Here is a 21,466-nt window from a genome sequence, read left to right as displayed (position 1 = left end):
TAGCGAATGTTACACTGATCTTCAAAAAAGGATCGAGAGGCGACCCGGGAAACTACAGACCGGTGAGCTTAACCTCTGTTCCGGGGAAGATGGCCGAATCACTGATCAGGAAAGGTATCAATGAGCATATAGAAAAAAATAATCTGATGAGATCGAGCCAGCATGGTTTCTGTAAAGGCCGATCATGCCAGACAAATCTACTGCAGTTCTTTGAGGGGATAAATAAGCAATTGGACCAAGGTGACCCAGTAGACATTATATATCTAGATTTCCAAAAAGCCTTCGACAAGGTGCCCCATGAACGCTTACTGAAGAAACTGTGGAGCCACGGGGTGGAAGGGGACGTGCACAGATGGATCAAAAATTGGCTAGCGGACAGGAAACAGAAGGTAGGAGTAAAGGGGCACTACTCTGACTGGATAGGGGTCACAAGTGGTGTTCCGCAAGGGTCAGTGCTGGGACCATTGCTGTTCAATATATTTATTAATGATCTAGAAATGGGGACAAAGTGCGAAGTTATCAAGTTCGCGGATGACACAAAACTCTCCAGCAGGGTCAGAACTGTTGAGGAATGCAAAGAACTGCAGAGCGACCTGAACAAACTGAGTGAGTGGGCAAAAAAATGGCAGATGAACTTCAATGTGGAGAAATGTAAGGTCTTGCACATAGGGAAAGGGAACTCCATGTACAGCTACGCGATGGGAGGGAGGGCACTCGGGGAAGGCAAACAAGAAAAAGATCTGGGGGTATTGGTGGATAACACAATGAAGCCAGCGGCGCAATGTGCAGCGGCCTCAAAAAAAGCAAACAGAATGTTGGGCATTATCAAAAAAGGTATCACTACCAGAACGAAGGAAGTTATCCTGCCACTGTATCGAGCAATGGTGCGCCCACATCTGGAATACTGCGTCCAATACTGGTCGCCATACCTCAGGAAGGACATGGCAATACTCGAGAGGGTCCAGAGGAGGGCAACGAGGATGATAAAGGGTATGGAGAACCTTTCATATGCCGAACGGTTAGACAGGCTGGGGCTCTTTACCCTGGAGAAGCGGAGACTGAGAGGGGACATGATAGAGACTTATAAAATAATGAAAGGCATAGAGAAGGTGGAGAGGGACAGATTCTTTAGACTAGCAGGGACAACTAAAACAAGAGGTCATTCAGAAAAACTGAGAGGAGACAGATTCATAACGAATGCAAGGAAGTTCTTCTTCACTCAGAGGGTGGTGGACACCTGGAATGCGCTTCCCGGAGAGGTGATAAGACAGAGTTCAATTCTGGGGTTCAAAAAGGGACTGGATGACTTCCTGGAAGCGAAGGGGATTACAGGGTACAGATAGAGTTACCTTACTGGACATTGAGCAAATAGGGTATGGATATTTTAGGTTAGGTAGGGAACACTTCCAGGTCATGGACCTGGGGGGCCGCCGCGGGAGCGGACTGCCGGGCACGATGGACCCCTGGTCTGACCCAACAGAGGCAATGCTTATGTTCTTATGTAAAACTAAACAAGCCAGATCCTGCACAGTCATTGCTAACAGAAAGCCATGTCCTTTTCATACACACAGACAGATACACCCTCGCCCAATATGGAATAATCACAAACTAAAAATAGAACTATGTAGACAAAAGTTAAACTGAACCAAGAAACCAGACTGCATATAATGCAACACCACAGAAACAGTGGCATGTCCTCTAATTATCCCAGGACAAGCAGGCAGCATATTCTTAACGCATGGGTGATGTCACCGACGGAGCCCCGGTACGGACCTTTTTAACTAGAAAGTTCTAGTTGGCCGCACCGCGCATGCGCGAGTGCCTTCCCGCCCGACGGAGGAGAGCGTGGTCCCCAGTTTCTTCGTTTCCGCGGAGCAAAGAAGACGCATGTGCTTTCAACGGCCGTTGAAAAGCTAGTTTCTGCCTTCCCGCTCGTGTAATTTTTCGTTTTTCTTCTAATTTTTCCTTTCAGATTCCCTATTTTTACTTACAAAAAAAAAAAAACTCGTCCAGTTTTCTTTATTTTTTCAGGCCGGCCCCGGCGGGGCCTGTTGCCACCATACAGGCCTCTGGATTCGATTTTGCGGAGGCCGTGTTTCCCTTCATGCCCCCTCAACCGGGCTTTAAGAAGTGCCAGCGGTGTGCACGCCCGATCTCTCTCACCGACCAGCACAATTGGTGCCTGCAGTGCCTGGGTCCAGAGCATCGGGCTGACTCTTGCACCCGCTGTGCTACGCTTAAAAAGCGCACATTAAAAAACAGGCAGATCCAGCAAAATCTTTTATTCGGTACCGGATCTGCCATGGAACCTGCTGCGACGTCGACGGCACCACAAAAGTCGGCACCCACGACGTTGACACCACCTGACCCTTCTTCGGGGTCGTTGGGCCCAGGTAAGCCGGCTAAGAAGCCTTCCACTTCCCTTGAGCGCTCTCCTGCCATGGTTGCGACACCGGCCCTCCCGGCACCGCACAGACCCCGCAAACGCTCCGCTCCGATATCGGTGAGTGCCTCATCATCGGCCTCCTCATCGCCGGAGCGTAGAGCGGCACCTATGGTACCGAAAAAGAAAAAAGCGGTACTGGTGCCCCCCCGGATGACCGCATCACGGCCATACTCCAAAACCAATTACAGGAGCAGCTCCAGCAACAACTCCAACAACTGTTGCCGGCGTTGCTGGCACCGCACCTTCCGGTCCGAGCCTCGCACTGTCCCATTGGTGTCGACCCCCTCGGTACCGATTAATACCTCTATGCCGGTGCTCTTGGCTGAAACACCTATAGTGCATACCCGTACTGCTGCTGACCCTTCCCGGTCCCAGGAACGACATCGGTCTTCCTCTCCCGGTACCGCCTCGGTGCGCTCAGGCAAATCTCTCTCCAAGACCCGCCATGCCGAGCCTTCCACACCGATGTCCAAACGTGCACACCCTGACGTTAGAGACCCAGATTTGTGGGAAGACTCCCCGCACGGTACCGAAGAGGACGCTTCGTCAACCGACGAAGAACCCTCCATGACCGATACCACCTCAAAACCAGAACAATCCTCTTTTTCTAAATTCCTTAGGGAGATGGCAGCAGCTCTTTCCATCCCCTTAGAGTCCGATTCTAAAAAGTCTCTAAAAAGACCTCGATGCCCTAGACTTTGAGCAACCTCCCAAGGAATTTCTAAAGTTGCCCGTCCACGACATCTTACGGGAAACTTTCTATAAAAACTGGGAGACTCCCCTCACTGTTCCTGGGGCCCCTCGCAAATTGGATAGCTTGTACCGGGTTATTCCAATCCCAGGGTTTGACAAACCTCAATTGCCCCACGAATCCCTCCTTTGGAACCTCCAACTCAGGAATTTCATGGTTCGCTCCATCTACGACTCATTTGAGCTGACCTCTCGCGCATCTGCCATGGCGGTGGCCATGCGACGTTTGGCATGGCTGAGAGTCTCTGACCTGGACATTAACCACCAGGACCGCCTGGCTAACGCACCTTGTCTGGGTGATGAACTCTTCGGAGAGTCCCTGGACTCAAAAACCCAGAAACTCTCAGCACATGAGACCAGGTGGGACACTCTGATTAAACCTAAAAAGAAGACTCCACCTGCTCGCACCTACAGACACCAGTCTTCATACCAGCGCAGGTTCTCGGCCAGACCTCTCAACCCGCCTTAACAGCAGCCTCGCCGACCTCGTCAACAGCATCAATCTCAGGCTCGCTCACATTCTCACCAACCTGCAAAGCCTCTCCCTCCGTCAAAACCATCTCAGCCCTTTTCTCCAGGGCATAGCCAGTCTCCCACCATCATTGCCTCTTCCTCAGCCTATCGGAGGTCGCCTCCAAATCTTCCTCAGCCGTTGGGAGGTCATCACATCAGACCAATGGGTCCTCAACATCATTCGCCACGGCTACTCTCTCAACTTCCAGACTCTTCCACCAGACAATCCTCCCGTAGAGTCTGCTTCTCACTCCTCCCAAGCCCCCCTCCTCCTGAGGGAGGTCTATTCCCTCCTTCTTCTCAAAGCCATCGAAGAGGTGCCTCCGGACCAAAGGGGTCAGGGATTCTACTCCCGCTACTTCCTGGTTCCCAAGAAGACAGGAGACCTTCGTCCCATCCTCGATCTCAGGGACCTCAACAAGTGTCTGGTCAAGGAGAAGTTCAGAATGCTCTCCCTTGCCACGCTTTACCCTCTTCTCTCTCAACACGACTGGCTATGTTCCCTGGACCTCAAAGAGGCCTACACTCACATCCCAATCAATCCGACTTCACGTCGCTACCTACGGTTTCAGATACAGCACCGTCACTATCAGTACAAAGTGCTACCTTCATCGCCCAGGGTGTTCACCAAGTGCCTTATTGTGGTGGCGGCCTTCCTCAGGTCTCACAACCTCCAGGTGTTCCCCTACTTGGACGATTGGTTGGTGAAAGCACCTACGTCTCCACTTGTGCTACAAGCCACTCATCACACCATCTCTTTCCTCCATCTCCTGGGGTTCGAGATCAACTACCCCAAGTCACATCTGCTTCCCACACAGCGACTTCAGTTCATTGGAGCAGTTCTCGACACCACACTAATGAGGGCGTTTCTCCCCTCCGACCGTCAACGGACCCTGCTCCACCTCTGTCGTCAGGTGCTCCTTCATCACTCCATTCCTGCCCGACAGATGATGGTCCTCCTGGGCCACATGGCCTCGACGGTCCATGTGCTTCCTCTGGCGCGACTCCACCTCAGAACACCTCAATGGACTCTTGCCAACCAATGGTCACAGACCACGGATCTTCTTTCTCATCCCATCTCTGTGACATCGTATCTTCAGCAATCTCTTCAATGGTGGTTGAACTCCTCAAATCTTTCCAGGGGTCTACTCTTTCACTCTACCCCCTCACTCCATGATCATAACCACGGATGCCTCCCCCTATGCGTGGGGAGATCACCTGGGAGATCTACGCACCCAGGGACTCTGGACCCCTCAGGAGCGTCAACATCACATCAATTTCCTTGAACTCAGAGCCATGTTCTATGCTCTCAAGGCCTTCCAGCACCTTCTCTGCCCTCAGGTCCTTCTCCTGTGCACAGACAATCAAGTCGCCATGTACTACATAAACAAGCAAGGCGGCACCGGATCTCGCCTCCTTTGTCATGAGGCTCTCAGCATCTGGACCTGGGCCACGGCCCGCAATCTCTTCCTCAAGGCTGTCTATATCCAGGGCTAACAGAACTCCCTGGCCGACAATTTCAGCCGCATCCTTCAACCTCACGAGTGGACTCTGGACCCTTCAATACTCCACTCCATCTTTGCTCGCTGGGGCACTCCGCAGGTGGACCTCTTTGCAGCGCCTCACAACCATCAGCTACCCCAGTTCTGTTCCAGACTCTTCTCTCCTCATCGTCTGACCCCAGATGCATTCCTGCTCGACTGGACGGATCGGTTCCTCTATGCCTTTCCTCCACTACCTCTGATGTTGCGGAAGTTATCCAAACTCCGCAGGGACAGGGCTACCATGATTCTCATCGCTCCTCGGTGGCCTCGCCAACACTGGTTCTCCCTCCTTCCTGTGTTTCCTACTCTACTTACGCAGCAACGTCAGTCTCTACTGCATCCCAATCTGTCTTCGCTCCACCTGACAGCTTGGTTTCTCTCGGGCTGACCTCTCCAGAGAATCTGTCTCAAGCCTGTCCGTCGCATTATGGATGCCTCCAGGAAACCGGCCACCCTCCAATGTTACCATCAGAAGTGGACCAGGTTCTCCTCTTGGTGTCTACTGCATCATCACGATCCCACCTCATTAGCAGTGGAAACTGTACTGGACTATTTGCTCTCTCTGTCCGACGCTGGCCTCAAGTCTACCTCAATCAGAGTCCACCTCAGTGCCATCACTGCGTTTCATGAGCCTATCCTCTGAAAACCTCTCATGGCTCATCCACTGGTTTCCCGGTTCATGAGAGGCCTCTTCAATGTCAAACCACCTCTGAAGCCTCCTCCTGTCATCTGGGACCTGAATGTAGTTTTATCAGCCCTCATGAAACCCCCTTTTGAGCCTCTTGCCACAACTTCGCTCAAACTTCTCACATGGAAGGTGCTTTTCCTCATTGCCATCACCTCTGCCAGGAGGGTTAGTGAGATGCATGCACTGGTCGCCGATCCACCGTTCACTGTTTTTCACCATGACAAGGTGGTTCTGCGTACCCATCCTAAATTTCTTCCCAAGGTGGTCTCGGCTTTTCACCTCAACCAGTCCATTGTGTTGCCTGTCTTTTTCCCTAAACCCCATTCTCATCCTGGGGAACAGGCGTTGCACACGCTGGATTGTAAGCGTGCCCTTGCATACTACCTTGACCGTACCAGGGCTCACCGCTCGTCCCCTCAGCTCTTTCTGACCTTCGATCCTAACCGTCTAGGTCGTCCTGTCTCTAAACGGACGCTTTCCAACTGGCTTGCTGCCTGTATTGCGTTCTGTTATGCTCGGGCCGGTCTTTCACTGGAAGGTGCTGTCACGGCCCACAGGGTCAGAGCTATGTCTGCTTCTGTGGCTTTCCTCCGTTCCACGCCCATCGAGGAAATCTGCAAGGCTGCCACTTGGTCCTCAGTTCACACATTCACTACTCACTACTGTCTGGATGCCTTCTCCAGACGGGATGGACACTTCGGCCAATCTGTGTTACAAAATTTATTCTCCTAATGGCCAACCATCCCTCCTCCCTCTCTGTTAGCTTGGAGGTCACCCATGCGTTAAGAATATGCTGCCTGCTTGTCCTGGGATAAAGCACAGTTACTTACCGTAACAGGTGTTATCCAGGGACAGCAGGCAGATATTCTTACGTTCCACCCTCCTCCCCGGGTTGGCTTCTTAGCTGGCTTATCTTAACTGGGGACCACGCTCTCCTCCGGGCGGGAAGGCACTCGCGCATGCGCGGTGCGGCCAACTAGAACTTTCTAGTTAAAAAGGTCCGTACCGGGGCTCCGTCGGTGACGTCACCCATGCGTTAAGAATATCTGCCTGCTGTCCCTGGATAACACCTGTTACGGTAAGTAACTGTGCTTACTGTGCAAAATATGAAGACAGTAGATGTAAATTTGAAAAAAAACTGCTACATAACAATCACCACTTTACAAATTAACAAACAGAAATAAAACAAGTAATGAGAAATAAGAAAATACCATTTTTTTGGACTAATCCAATTTTCAGTTGGCTTTCAGAGGCCAAATCTTTCTTCAAGACAGTACAGCAGGGGTGCCCACACTTTTTTAGCTTGCGAGCTACTTTTTAAAATGACCAAGTCAAAATGATCTACCAACAATAACATTTTTTAAAACACTCTACGCAGAGAAAGTTAATTATGCAATGTCACTTCAGTAACAACTATACAAAAATAGACAAATATACCCTCCCCCTTTTACTAAAGTGCGATAACTGTTTTTAGCACAGGGAGCTGCGCTGAATGCCCCCATGCTGCTCTTGACACTCATAGGCTTCCTGCCCTAAAAACCAATATCGTGGTTTAGTAAAAGTGGGCCATAGTGCAAAATATAGGCAGCAGACATAAATTCTCAAAACAGACGCATTTTGATAACTAAATTGAAAATAAAATCATTTTCCCTACCTTTTTGTCTGATTTCATGAGTCTCTGGTTGCACCTCCTTCTTCTGACTAAATCCAATATTTATTTCTTTCTGCCTCTCCCCTTTTCTTTCTTTCTCTCTCCCCCCTGCCCCCTCTTTATTTCTGTCTTTTTCTCTCTCTCACCCTGCCCTCCCCAAGCCATTGCACTAATTTCTCCACTTCCCTGATTCTATCCCTACCCCCCAAACCACCACAACCTTTTCTCCCTGCTACTCCCTGAGCCAGGCCAGGCACGTACAAGCGCTGGATTCGCGAGACTTCACCTCCAACGTCAATTCTGACATCGGAGAATAAGTTCCAGGCCAGCTAGGCAGCGATTGGCTGGCCCAGAACTTCCTCTCTGATGTCGGAGGTGAAGTCTTGTGAGTCCAGCACTTGTACGTGCCTGGCTTGGCTCGGGCAGGCAGGAAGAAAAATTGCAAAGGCAATGCAATCGATTCACATTGCCTTTGCGATCTACTGGTCGATCGCGATCAACCATTTGGGAACCCCTGCAGAACAGTATACTGCTGTTATGGTATCCTGTCCTGACCTGAGGAAAGGGGTTTAGTCCCCCCAAAATTGCCTTATTTCCATTTCCTATTTATAAACTTTAATCAATAATGTTACAGTACTACTCGATTCTAAGTAAAGCAACAAAATAATTTTTTTCTATCTTTTGTCGTTTCTACTTTAGTCATCTTCTCTTCGCTCTCTTCTTTCTGTTCAGTGTTTGTCCTCGTTCCCTTCCATGCAACATCTGTCCTTTCTTTTTGCCCCTTCCACCCAGCCTCTGCCCTCTCTCTCTCTCTATACTCCTTCCATCTACTGTCCACCCTCTCTGTTCTATATGGCATCTTCCCTCTTTCTATGTCCCTTCAATAAACTCTATATCCTGTGCCCTTTCTCACCTTTGTACATGATTCATTTCAGCTTCACCCCCTTCCCCTATGCTCTGGCATCTCTCTCTTCTCCTTTCCTTCTCTTCCTTACCACTCCACCCCTATGTTCTTTCATCTCTATCTCCTTCCCTTCTCTCCCCCCATGCCCTGGCATCTCCTTCCTCTCTCTCCCTCCTTCTCTGGCACCTCCTCTCCTTTCTTTCCCTCTGGTCTGGCATTTTGTCTCCTTTAGTTTCCCTTCCTTCCCCCATGCCCTGGCATCTCTTTCTTCTCCCCCTCCCACTTAATTATCTGGCATCTCTTCTCCTTCCACCTGGTCTGGCATCTGCCGCCTCCTCCCCCCCTTCCATGGTCTGGTAGCTCCTTTCCCTCCCTCCCATGTCTTGGCATCTTTCCTCTTCCTTCTCCCCTCTCTCTCCCCAATTGGGTGCTGCTGCAGTAGCACTTCTCTTCCCATCCCTCCCAGCTCACACCCGTCGGCAGAGTCAGTAGGCAAGTTGTAAGCTTCCCTCCATCGCTGACCTATCTTCCATAGGTCAGCGACAGAAGGAAGCTTAGTGGTGGTAGTGGCGGCAAAGTCTTCCTGCTGGCTGCAACGCAGTGCTGGCCTTAGGCACCTGAGCCAACCATACTGGCCTTAGGCACCCGAGCCAACCATGGACTTCCTTAGGGCTGAGCCTTCAGTCGAAAATCCAAACCAGGAAACGAGGGGCTCAATGCTCTAGTGCAGGGGTGGTTCTTAAATTTGCCGCTGGGGGTTGGGCAACCCAGGGAGGGGGGTTCTGATGCACCACAGAATGATGGTAAGGAGAGAAAGGGCAAAGAAAGAAAGAGAGAAACCCCCCCAAAAAAAGGGCAGACTGTTGTCTCTGGTTTCTGCTTTCATCTTCTTTTCACTATCTTCCTTCCAGCGTCTGCCCCTTCCATCCACTGTCTGCCCTCTCCCCCTTCCATATGGTATCTGCCTTCTTTCTATGTCCCTCTCCCCTTTCTATATTTCTATGTCCCTCTCTCCTTTTTACATGATTTATTCCAGCTTCACTGCTATGTGGATTTCATGTAAAAACAATGAATTAAAAATGTTATCAAACATCAAAGGCCACAGTTTACCTAAATGTCAAAATATTATTTCTCTTGGTGTCAAGTGTGATAACACTCTTTCTAAACCACATAGTAGTAATGTGGTGATTGCTTGGTTTTATCATTATATACTGTTGAAGCAGTTAAAACCTATTTGTGCAAATATTCTCCATCAATGACTTTGCGTTCATTACAAAAATGACTTCTTGCATTACCTGGATTAGATGTGATCAAGTTATCATGAACTAGGAAAAGAGCATTCTCTTTCATTGAACCTTTCTTGTGGAACTCTTGCTCTAAAGTATGTCGGGCAAAGCCTTCTTATTTTGCTTTTATTATAGCAGTTTTATTCTTAAAAAGGTAGTAGGGACTGGAGTGGCTTCCTCCGCTCCCCTCCCAGCAGCTCTCGGTACTTGCAGGCGCAGTGATTCACTTAGACAGCCTTGGGTCCTTTGATGGGTCACGTCTGCCTCTGAGGAAAGTTGCATCATCAGAGGCGGACCATGACTCAGCAAAAGCCCGAAGGCTGTCAGCATGTTCGGGGATGAGCTGACGACAACAGTCTACATCGAAGTCTCTGATGTCAAAGTTAACGACATCGCCAGATGCACCAACATCAACTGGTATTGCAACACATTGCTCCCTCAGGTAAGCCAGCTAAGAAGCCACCACCTTCCCAGCCGGGGTCGCAGGTCACTAAGGCATCAAGCCCATTTATGCCAGCCAAGCGTAAATTCCTGCAGTGACCAGTTCTAATATCGAGGGGTGCTTCGTCATCAGAGTCATTTTCTCCGGAACGTGTCCCAACACCTGTGGTACTGGTGACTAAGCCACATGTACCAGTGCTTACCCTGAGACAGAAGCTTGATGTTCATTTTAGGGAGGAGCTCGGGGACCATTTCCAACTACTCCTGACTGACTGGACTAGCACTCCCAGGTCCTCCGGTATTGTCTGTGGTTCATTAGTGCGCGGTAAGGACTCTACGACACTACTCCTTACCAGTCCTGCATCGAAGCATCCGTCTTCTCAATACCGATCTCAATCTTCCCAGTGTGATTCATCATCTTCCAGATGCTCTAACACAGTGGTTTCAAACTCGTGGCCCGGGGGCCACATGCGGCCTATCAAGTGCTATTTTGAGGCCCTCAGTATGTTTATCATAATTGCAAAAGTAAAATAAAACCGTTTCTTGATCGTATGTCTCTCTAGCTATAAATTACAATATTATTATTATTAAGACTTAGCCAAAAGGAAAGATTTATAAACTATAAAGTTTTACCTCATGCAAAATTTCTTTAAGACGTCAACTATTTTTTTCTGAGGCCCAAGTACCTACAAATTCAAAATCTGGCCCTGCAAAGGGTTTGAGTTTGAGACCACTGCTCTAGCAGGAGTTCATTGAAGTTAGGGAAGCTCCCGCAAACGTAAGCATTCCAAGACACTGACACCAGACCAGCACCAGTTGAAACAGCATTCTTCCTTTGTCCTGGTGGACTCTGATTTACAGGATGATTCAAATCCCAGATTATTCACCTTCCACTACCGAAGCATTGAAGTCTCCAAGGCATTCTTTAATTAGAGCTGCTTCTCCCACTGAGAGGCTTTCCTTTACTCGATAACTGTTAAATTGGAGGCAGATTCCAAATTCAGTGTGGAATTTCTAGAAACTCTGGACTATGATCAACCTCCTAAGGAGATGCTCAAACTTCCTTTCCATGGGATCTTGAGAGAAACTCTTTACAAAAACTGGGAATCCCCTCTCAATGTAGAGAAATGCAAAGTCTTGTACATAGGGTTTCCTTTCCCTATGTGCAATTACACGATGGGAGGGATGGTAGTTGGGGTAAGCAACCTAGAAATGGACTTGGGGGTTTTGGTGGGCAAAACAATGAAGCTGGAGGCACAATGTGCAGCGGCCTCAAAGAAGGCGAACAGAATATTGGGCATTATCAAAAAGGGAATTGCTACCAGAACCAAAGAGGTTATCCTGCCGCTATATCGGACGATGGTGTGCCCGCATCTGGAATACTGTGTTCAGTACTGGTCGTCATACCTTAAGAAGGATATGGCAATACTTGAGAGGGTCCAGAGAAGAGCAACAAGAATGATAAAGGGCATGGAAAACCTTTCATATGCTGAAAGGCTGGAGAAACTGGGGCCCTTTTCTCTGGAAAAGCATAGACTTAGAGGGGACATGATAGAAACTTAACAAGATCATGAAGGGTATAGAGAAGGTAGAGAGGGACAGATTCTTCAGACTGGTGGGGGCAACAAGAACAAGAGGGCACTCAAAAAAATTGAAGGGAGACAGATTCAAAACAAATGCTAAGAAGTTCTTCACTCAGAGTGGTGGATACCGGGAATGCGCTTCCAGAGGAGGTGGTAGAGCAGAGTATGATTTTGGGTTTCAAAAAGGGATTGGACGAGTTCCTGAAGGAAAAGGGGATTGAAGGGTATAATTAGAGAGGTACTATACAGGATAAAATGTCTTAGTAAAGGATCACTTACAGGTCATTGACCTGGGGGGGCCGCCGCGGGAGTGGACTGCTGGACACGATGGACCTATGGTCTGGCTCGGCAGAGGCGATGCTTATGTTCTTATGGTCTCAGTGGTACCCAAGAAATTGGACTCTCTTTATAAAATCTCCATTTTTTTTTTCTTTTTTTAAAAAAATATTTTATTTATAACATTTTACAATGTTTACCAAGCATATACATCTTGTACAGAAAAGTGAGATCAAACTACATATTAAACTATAATTCCAAAATTAATATTTGCTACAAGGAAATACCAATCTAGCTGTTCTCACACTAGTCCTCAATATTATTGGATCCATTATTAAGAGCAGAACTTATATACTTCAAATTAATTAAGCAAGAAAAATCCTTGTCTAACTAAAGTGCGGGGAACTAATTTCTCATAGGCGTTATTATGTTGTTATTCCTTTTTCAAGACATTTCATTGAGAGAAAACTAATCAATTGAGATGGCTCTGTAAAAAAAAAAAAAATAAATAAAATCTCCATTCCAGGATTTGATAAACCTCAACTTCCTCATCGGTCTCTGGTGGTGGAGTCTACACAGAACAAATCTACTCCATCAAAGGTTTACGCATCGGTCCCTCCAGGTAGAGAGGGCTGTACTATGGACAGATTTGGCTGACAGCTATACCAGAATTCCATGTTGGCCAATAGAGTCGTCGACTACAATTTCTATTTCTCTTATTTGAAATATCTCATCAAGCAATTTCCTGGGCAAGTAACTCCTCCCAAACGGCAGTTTAGTATCCCTTCCAAAGCAGACTTTAAAAAAAACTTCTACAGTCCATAAATATCAACTGTTCAAATCCCCCATCAATGATGGTTAAACATTTTTCTGTATTTTGGACCCATTATTCAAACTAATTTTGACCAGTCTGTCCACAGGCAGAATGCCAAAATATTGGAAGGAATCAATTATCTGCCCTATTTTAAAAGATCATACTGTTCAAATCTAGAATCAAACTATCGGCCAATTGCTAACCTAGAATTTCTGAACAAATTCTCTGAGAAAGTAGTCTTCAATCAATTGACAGATTTTGTGGAAAACACCCAGACAATACATCCAAACAGGTTTTAGAACTATTCCTTCGACAGAACAATCTTTGATAGGATTAACCACCAACATTCTGTATTTTCTGGATCACCATAAATCTGTTCTTATCACTAGACATTTCTGCAGCTTTTGATAATATAGATCATGCATTACTCCTTAAAATATTAGCCGTGATAGGGGTCTTGGATCTTCCCCCTGGTTCCAGTCTTATTTCACTGATCTTTCATCAAAAGTAAAATTCAATAACTCAATCTGTACTTCTTCCTCTACTTTTGGTATGCCGCAGGGCTCGATACTGTCTCCTCTTCTTTTCAATATTTTCATATTTAAAATGCTTAATCAGGTTTCTAAGCGGTGTACAATATAAAGTTTACATAAAAACGGATTAAAAATCGGGAAACTAAACAAAACCAAAGTGACTTAATAAAACACATAAGACATATGGACTTGCTTCAAACAATAGGGAAGAACTACAATCGTGAAAGAAAAAGGCAAAACAAAAAAGGAAAAAACAATAGTTTAGGGTAATAAATGACATTAGGCCAATAAATAGGATTCACAATCTTTTCAAATGCAGATGACGTAAGACCATAAGCAATGCCTCTGCTGGGTCAGACATGAGGTCCTTCGTGCCCAGCAGTCTGCTTACGCGGTGGCTCAACAGGTCCAGGACCTGTGCAGTAATCCTCTATCTATACCCCTCTATCCCCTTTTCCAGCAGGAAATTGTCTAATCCTTTCTTGAACCCCAGTACTGTACTCTGCCCTATTACACCCTCTGGAAGCGCATTCCAGGTGTCCACCATACGGATAAAGAACTTCCTAGCATTCGTTTTGAATCTGTCCCCTTTCAATTTTTCCGAATGCCCTCTTGTTTTATTTTTTTGAAAGTTTGAAGAATCTGTCCCTCTCTACTCTATGCCCTTCATGATCTTGTAAGTCTCTATCATATCCCCCTCTAAGTCTCCTCTTTTCCAGGGAAAAGAGTCCCAGTTTTCCCAGTCTCTCAGCGTATGAAAGGTTTTCCAAACCTTTTATCAGACATGTCGCTCTCCTCTGAACCCTCTCGAGTATTGCCATATCCTTCTTAAGGTACGGCGACCAATATTGGACGCAGTATTCCAGGTGCGGGCGCACCATCGCCCGATACAATGGCAGGATAACTTCTTTCGTTCTGGTTGTAATACCCTTCTTGATTATGCCTAGCATTCTGTTTGCCTTCTTAGTGGCCGCTGCGCACTGTGCCGTTGGCTTCATTGTCATGTCCACCATTACCCCCAAGTCCCTTTCTTGGATACTCTCATTCAATAGCATCCCTCCCATCGTATAGTTGTACCTCGGGTTTCTGCTTCCCACATGTAATACTTTACATTTCTCAACGTTGAACTTCATCTGCCATCTTGTTGCCCATTCCCCTAGTTTGTTCAAGTCCCTTTAGTCTGAGCTCCACAAATTTGTTGTCCGCAAATTTTATTATCTCGCACTTAGTCCCTGTTTCTAGATCATTTATGAATATATTGAATAGCAGCGGCCTGAGCACCGAGCCCTGCGGGACCCCACTCGTGACCCTCCTCCAGTCTGAGTAGTGGCCCTTCACTCCTACCCTCTTGTTTCCTACCCGCCAACCAGTTTCTGATCCATCTATGTACGTCTCTTCCACCACATGGTTCTTCAGTTTCCAGAGTAGGCATTCATGGGGCACCTTGTCAAAGGTGTTTTGGAAATCTAGATATATACAATTACTTCATCCAATTGATACTAATGACCCCGAAGACATAACTAAAATAAATTCTAAATTACAACAAATTAGTAACTGGCTAAACAAAAACATGTTGTCACTAAATGTAGCTAAATAAAAAAACTATCCTATTCCCATGGAAAAACGACCTTGCCCCAATTGACTAGATAGAGCTGTTTATCACTATTGGGTAATTTAAATTTCCCTAGTATATAGTGTAGATAAAACTAACACCATAGTTCAAGTAGTCACTACTATGAAAATCTTAGGAGTTGTAATAGATCAAAAGTTGACATTCCATGATCAAATTAGTATGGTAGTTAAACTGTTTTTTGGAAATTAAGGATGATTAGAGATCAATAGCTAAAGTTCTAGATCCTGCTGCTCTAAATATTCTCATTCACTCATTAGTTATATCCAAATTAGACTACTGTAATTCTAATCTAATCCTTAGGTTTGTATACCGCATCATCTCCACGTTCGTAGAGCTCGACGCGGTTTACAGTAGGAGAAATAGGAAGGAACTACAACAGAAGGTTAGAGGTAGAAGTGGGAAGATTCTCTTTATAAAGGCATTACTCAAAAGGAAAGAAGGAGGCTACAAATAATGTAAAACTTAAATAAAAATCATTATCCCAGGACAAGCAGGCAGATATTCTCACTAATGGGTGACGTGATCCAACGGAGCCCCGATGCGGATGCTTCTTTGAAGAAAACTCAAAGTTTCGAGTCGCCCGCACCGCGCATGCGCGAGTGCCTTCCTGCCCGATGCACCGGGCGTGTCTCCTCAGTTCTTACTTTTCCGTGGAGCCGAGAAGTCCGTCTTCAACTCTCTGCGCAAAGTTCCTTCGCTTGTGCCTTCTAAGTCTGCGGTTTTGATTTTAATTAATCGTAATCACTGATTTTCATCGTGTGTTATTGTTTTTTTTTAAAAAAAATTTTCTTCGTACCGTTCGACTGGGCAGGCCATGTGGCCGCAGCCCCGTGGCTTCGATCTTGCGGCGGAGCTTTTTCGACCTATGTCCCGGCCTATCACTGGTTTTAAAAAGTGTGACAAGTGCCAGCGCGCGATTTCGCTAACGGACCCTCCTGGACGACTGGCTCATCAAAGAATCAACATTTCAGGGGGTTATTGTAGCGACCCAATGGACTACGCGGTTCTACAAAGCTTGGGATTAGATATCAACTTTCCAAAATCCCATCTTCAGTCCTCTCAGAATCTACAGTTCATCGGAGCTGTTCTGGACACTATCCAACTCGGAGCATTCCTTCCTCAGCAGCGTCTTGATGCTCTTCAGCTTTGCCACAAAGTGTCTTTGCTTTCTTCACTCTCAGCAAGACAGATTGTATTACTCGGTCACATGGCCTCGACCGTTCACATGACTCCTTTTGCCAGACTTCACCTCTGAATTCCTCAGTGGACCCTGGCAACTCAGTGGGCGCAGGCTTGCGACCCACTTTTTCAACACATTACAGTCACTCCTTCGTTCAGTCTCTCCATTGGTGGTTGCTCTCTTCCAATCTCTCCAGAAGTTTACTGTTCCAGACACCGCCTCATCAGAAGGTCCTCGCAACCGATTCCTCGACCTACGCTTGAGGGCATCATCTCGACGGTCTCCGTACTCAAGGCCACTGGTCCAGCACGGATCGTCATTGTCGCATCAATCTGTTGGAACGCAGAGCGATTTTCAATGCTCTCGAAGCTTTTTAGCATTTTCACGACCAAGAAGTCCTTATTCGGACAGACAATTAAGTCACCATGTACTATGTCAACAAGCAGGGAGGAACAGGATCTCTCCCTCTTTGTCAGGAAGCTTAAGGGGGTGTGGGACTGGGCGATCCATCACAACACCTTCCTGAAAGCAGTCTACATTCAAGGAGAGAAAAATTATCTGGCGGACAAATTGAGTCATTTTCTGCAACCTCACTAATGGACACTCAATTCCTCGCCTCTCCATCACATTTTTTCTCAGTGGGGAACTCCTCAAATAGATCTCTTTGCGTCTCCCTACAACCACAAACTGCCTCATTTTTGCTCCAGAATATACTCTCCTCATCGCCTCGAGGCAGATGCTTTCCTTCTGGAATGGACGATTCCCTTCCTGTATGCATTCCCTCTCATTCTCAAGACTCTTTGTCAAGCTCAAAAACAATCATGCCACCATGATTCTAATAGCTCCTCGATGGCCCAGGCAACCCTGATTCTCCCTTCTACTTCAGCTCAGCAGCAGGGAGCCATACCTTCTACCAGTTTTTCCATCTCTGCTTACACAGTCAAGGATCTCTTCTTCATCCCAACCCTCAGTCTACACCTGACAGCTTGGTACCTCTCAACATAACTCCTCTTCAGTTTTTGCAACCTGTTTGGGACATTTTAGAGGCTTCCAGAAAGCCTGCCACTAGACATTACCACCAAAAATGGACTAGATTTTCTACATGATGCATCTCTCGTGACAAGGAGCCTCAAGATACCTCCTTGTCTTCTGTCTTGGATTATCTTCTGCATTTATCTACCTCTGGCTTCAAGTCTACATGCATTTGAGTCCATCTCCGTGCAATTGCTGCTTTCCATCAACCTATCGAAGGGAAACGACTTTTCAATGTCAAACCTCCTTTTAAATCGCCTCCAGTGGTTTGGGATCTCAATGTTGTTCTTGTTCAATTGATGAAGCCTTGTTTTGAACCAATGGATACGGCTCATCTGAAATATCTCACTTGGAAAGTGGTCTTTCTCATTGCCCTCACATCTGCTCGAAGAGTCTGAGCTGCAAGCTTTAGTTGCTGATCCACCTTTCACAGTTTTCCATCATGACAAGGCGGTCCTCTGTACTCATCCTAAATTCCTATCTAAACTGGTTTCAGAATTTCATCTCAATCAATCCATTGTACTTCTAGTGTTTTTTCCAAGGCCTCATTCTAATCCTGGAGAATCAACTCTTCTTCCCCTGGACTGTAAGCATGCTTTGGCCTTCTACTTAGAACGCACCAAACCACACAGATCTGCTCCTCAATTTTTTTGTCTCCTTCGATCCGAACTAGCTGGGACATCCGATTTCTAAGCGAACAGATTTCTAATCGAACTATCTCCAACTGGATGGCTGTTTGTATATCTTTCTGCTATGCTCAAGCTAGACTGCATCTACAGAGTCGAGTTACAGCTCACAAAGTCAGAGCCATGGCAGCTTCAGTAGCTTTCCTCAGATTCATTCCTGTTGAGGAAATTTGCTAAGCTGCCACCTGGTCTTCGGTTCACAGTTTCACCTCTCATTATTGTCTGGCTGTTTTCTCCAGACGGGATGGCCATTTTGGCCAGAGAGTATTACAAAATTTATTCTCCTAAGTTGCCAAAACTCCCACCATCCCATTCTGGGAGGTCACCCACATATGAGAATAGGCTGCTTACTTGTCCTGGGATAAAGCACAGTTACTTACCGTAACAGGTGTTATCCAGGGACAGCAGGCAGATATTCTCGCAACCCACTCACCTCCCCTGGTTGGCTTCTCTGCTAGCTATCTGAACTGAGGAGACGCGCCCTGTGCTGGGCGGGAAGGCACTTGCACATGCGCGGTGCGGCAGACTCGAAACTTCTGAGTTTTTTCAAGCAAGTCTGCTTGCGAGGCTGTCCGCATCCAGGCTTCATGGATGACGTCACCCACATGTGAGAATAGCTGCCTGCTGTCCCTGAATAACACCTGTTACAGTAAGTAACTGTGCTTTATGGCTTGCTACTATACTAAATTACTTTTAGTATTCAGCTTAATTTATGTTCTTAACTCCACAAACACCATGTGTTCCATTAGCCATGTCTGCTTCTAACTATCCTGTTTGGATCTAGTTGACTGTTTGTTTACTTGTTTCCTTTAACTATATAATGTGCATTCATTGAAGATACCCCAATAGTCCCAGTTAATTTAGAGACTTATGGACAATTCCTGAGCATCACCAAAATGAAGGCAAATGATGCCAGATTTGCTTCTATTCCAGTTGAATTTGAAATCCAAAGGTCAAATTCATAAGATGCTACAATGGGCATAGGTCATATGCTTAGGGCAGAGAAATGAATGGATGTTTAGACTTGGTTAAACATTATTTTTCAATGTTCTGATAATTCTGTGAACTTTTCCTTTGTAGGGCTCCAGATTCTGCATCACTGAAAAGCAAAATGATTTATGCCAGCTCAAAGGATGCCATTAAAAAGAAATTCCCAGGTAAACATCATTTGATGGGCCTATTAGAGACACATGGAAGAACTTAGGTCCGACATGGTGGCTGTTAGCCGCGGGTAACCCGCCGAAACAGGGAGAGAAAAAGTGGTCACGGTGGGTAAGAGGACAAGGCCATTCACCACCCCGTGGAGTGGTGAATAGCCTTGTCTCCGCAGTGAAGTGAGGGAATACGCACGGTTACTGATTGCGCAGTCCAGCAGCCCCCCCTCTCCCCTCTCAGATTGCCGTCGTCTAGGCATCTCCCTCCCTTCCCCTCACTTTCATGGCGATTTTCATTTTTCTTGTCTCCCAGCTGCACGAGCCTTTCAAGTCGCACGCAGCTACTTGAAACTTCTCCTCTGACACAACCAGGAACAGGAAGTTGCGTCAAAAGAAGTTTCGGGCAGCCGCATATGACTTTAGTTGGGAGACAAAAAAATGAAAATCACTATGAAGGGAGAGAGGGTGATGCCTGGATGGCATTGATCGGGAGGAGGGGGCTGCAGGACCGCATGAAGGATGCTAAAGGGGAGGTGAGAGAGGAACAGATGCTTTGTGGAAAATGAGTAGGGGAGAGAGAGATAGGGGAACACGCTGGAAGGAAGGGGAGGGGGACGCTGTATGTTAGTGGGTGGGAGAAAGGGGATAAGATGGTGCATGTTAGTGGGTAGAGAGAGAGGGGAGAAGACTCTGAAGGAGATGGATGCCATACCAATGGAGGGGGGTGGAGTGAGAGATGGAAGGGAGAGGCACAGTAACAGCAGATGCCATATGGGAGAGGCAGAGAGAAGGCAGACAGTGGATGGATGGAAGGAATAGAATGTCAAGATGAGGAAAGCAGAAACCAGACAACAAAGGTAGAAAAAAATTTCTATTCTGTATCGCTTGGTAGAATGGTATAGTCCTTACGAATGGGTTATATGCCTCACTGCTACCAGCAGGTGGAGACTGAGCACAAACTTGTATATCAGGCTAGAATCTGCAGAGCAACTCAATCTGTCTCAGTCTCCATAGAAAGGCTGTTGGAATTTTGTTTTGGACTCCTGGGTTCCCCATTTTGTGCCGGATAGAGCTTGGATGAGTCCTGTTTGGGGATCCGTCTCACCTCAGGAGTGTTAAACCCAGCAGGTTTCGTGCTGGGATCCTTCCTCCATCTTCCCATATTTTTGTAGAGGTACCTCAGCCTGTGCAAGCCAGAGCAGTGGGGTAGCCTCGTCGGCAGCGGGTACTGGTGGCCAAGGCACCCCGTTGCATGTACCTCACGAGTCTGTTTTGGATCGCGGGCCACGCAGAGGATTCCCTTGCCGCCAGAACAGCTAGGGATTCCCTTTTTGCATTGGTCGGTTCCTAGGCCTCGGCATCAGGAAAATCCCAGACGCGACAGGCCGCAGAAGCTCTGATTTTGGCAGTTTCAGGTCCAATTTCGGTGGAAACCTCCTCCTTCATCTCAGTTACCTCAGGTGACCTTCCCCCTGTTCTGGAAAAACAGGGGCAAGGTATGGCAGGGTCTCCTGCTGGGGCAGGGAGTCCCTTGGGGCTGCAGTGGGGTTTTCCCCCTGAATTTATGTTAGCACTTTGTAAAGCTTATGTGCTGGTGGCTGGAGATTCCATGTCCACTCCGAGGGTCTCGGGGGATGGGGTTTTGCCCTCGACATCTTCCCCAGTGCAGCCCCACGCAGCGGTGATTTTGCTCCCCTCTACTCCTCTCTCATCCAAACGGCTGAGAGTCTCTTGGTATGAGGATTTTTGCCTAGAGGAGCAAGATATTATGGATAAGGACCTGGCCCCTTGGGGAGATTTCCAGGATCCTCTTTGGGGGGTCAGATTCTGCCAGCGAGGGGTTCGAGCACTCCCAGCTGGCGAAGATGCGTCTGTGGTGTGTATTTTTCAGCAGGAAGAGCTTCATGAGTTAATTCTTCAGGTTTTGCACTTTGAGGACACCGTGTTGGAACCCCCGCATACGGTGAACCCCTTGCTTAAGGGGATCCACTCTGCTTCCCGCTCTTTTCCTATGCATCAGGATATTTGGGATATTATGCTCACACAGGCGCAGATGCCGGAAGCTCCTTTATCCCAGGATAAGCAGGCAGCATATTCTTTACACATGGGTGACGTCACCGACGGAGCCCCGGTACGGACCTTTTTAACTAGAAAGTTCTAGTTGGCCGCACCGCGCATGCGCGAGTGCCTTCCCGCCCGACGGAGGAGTGCGTGGTCCCCAGTTTCTTCGTTTCCGCGGAGCGAAGAAGACGCGTGTATTCTCAACAACCGTTGAATCCACCTTTTTGCCTTCCCGCTCGCGTTTTTTCTCTCTATTTTTCTCCCTTGCCCTTAGGGTTTTTCTCTTATTTT

At 47.2% G+C, this 21,466-nt stretch overlaps 1 protein-coding gene across 1 annotated transcript in view; it reads left to right on the top strand.

Annotated features, from left to right (window-relative positions):
- Positions 1 to 21,466, top strand: part of LOC117364900 (cofilin-2-like) — an 89,460-nt gene that overhangs the window by 48,041 nt on the left and 19,953 nt on the right. The window contains exon 3 of the mRNA XM_033954633.1: positions 19,041 to 19,117. Within this exon, the coding sequence (XP_033810524.1) occupies positions 19,041 to 19,117 (77 nt within the window). The remainder of the gene's footprint in view (positions 1 to 19,040; positions 19,118 to 21,466) is intronic.

This window comes from Geotrypetes seraphini, chromosome 8 (genome assembly GCF_902459505.1).
Source record: "Geotrypetes seraphini chromosome 8, aGeoSer1.1, whole genome shotgun sequence".
In the NCBI taxonomy this organism is placed as follows: Eukaryota; Metazoa; Chordata; class Amphibia; order Gymnophiona; family Dermophiidae; genus Geotrypetes; species Geotrypetes seraphini.
Note: the sequence above shows the minus strand (reverse complement) of the source record. Positions and strands in the feature narration are given on the sequence as shown.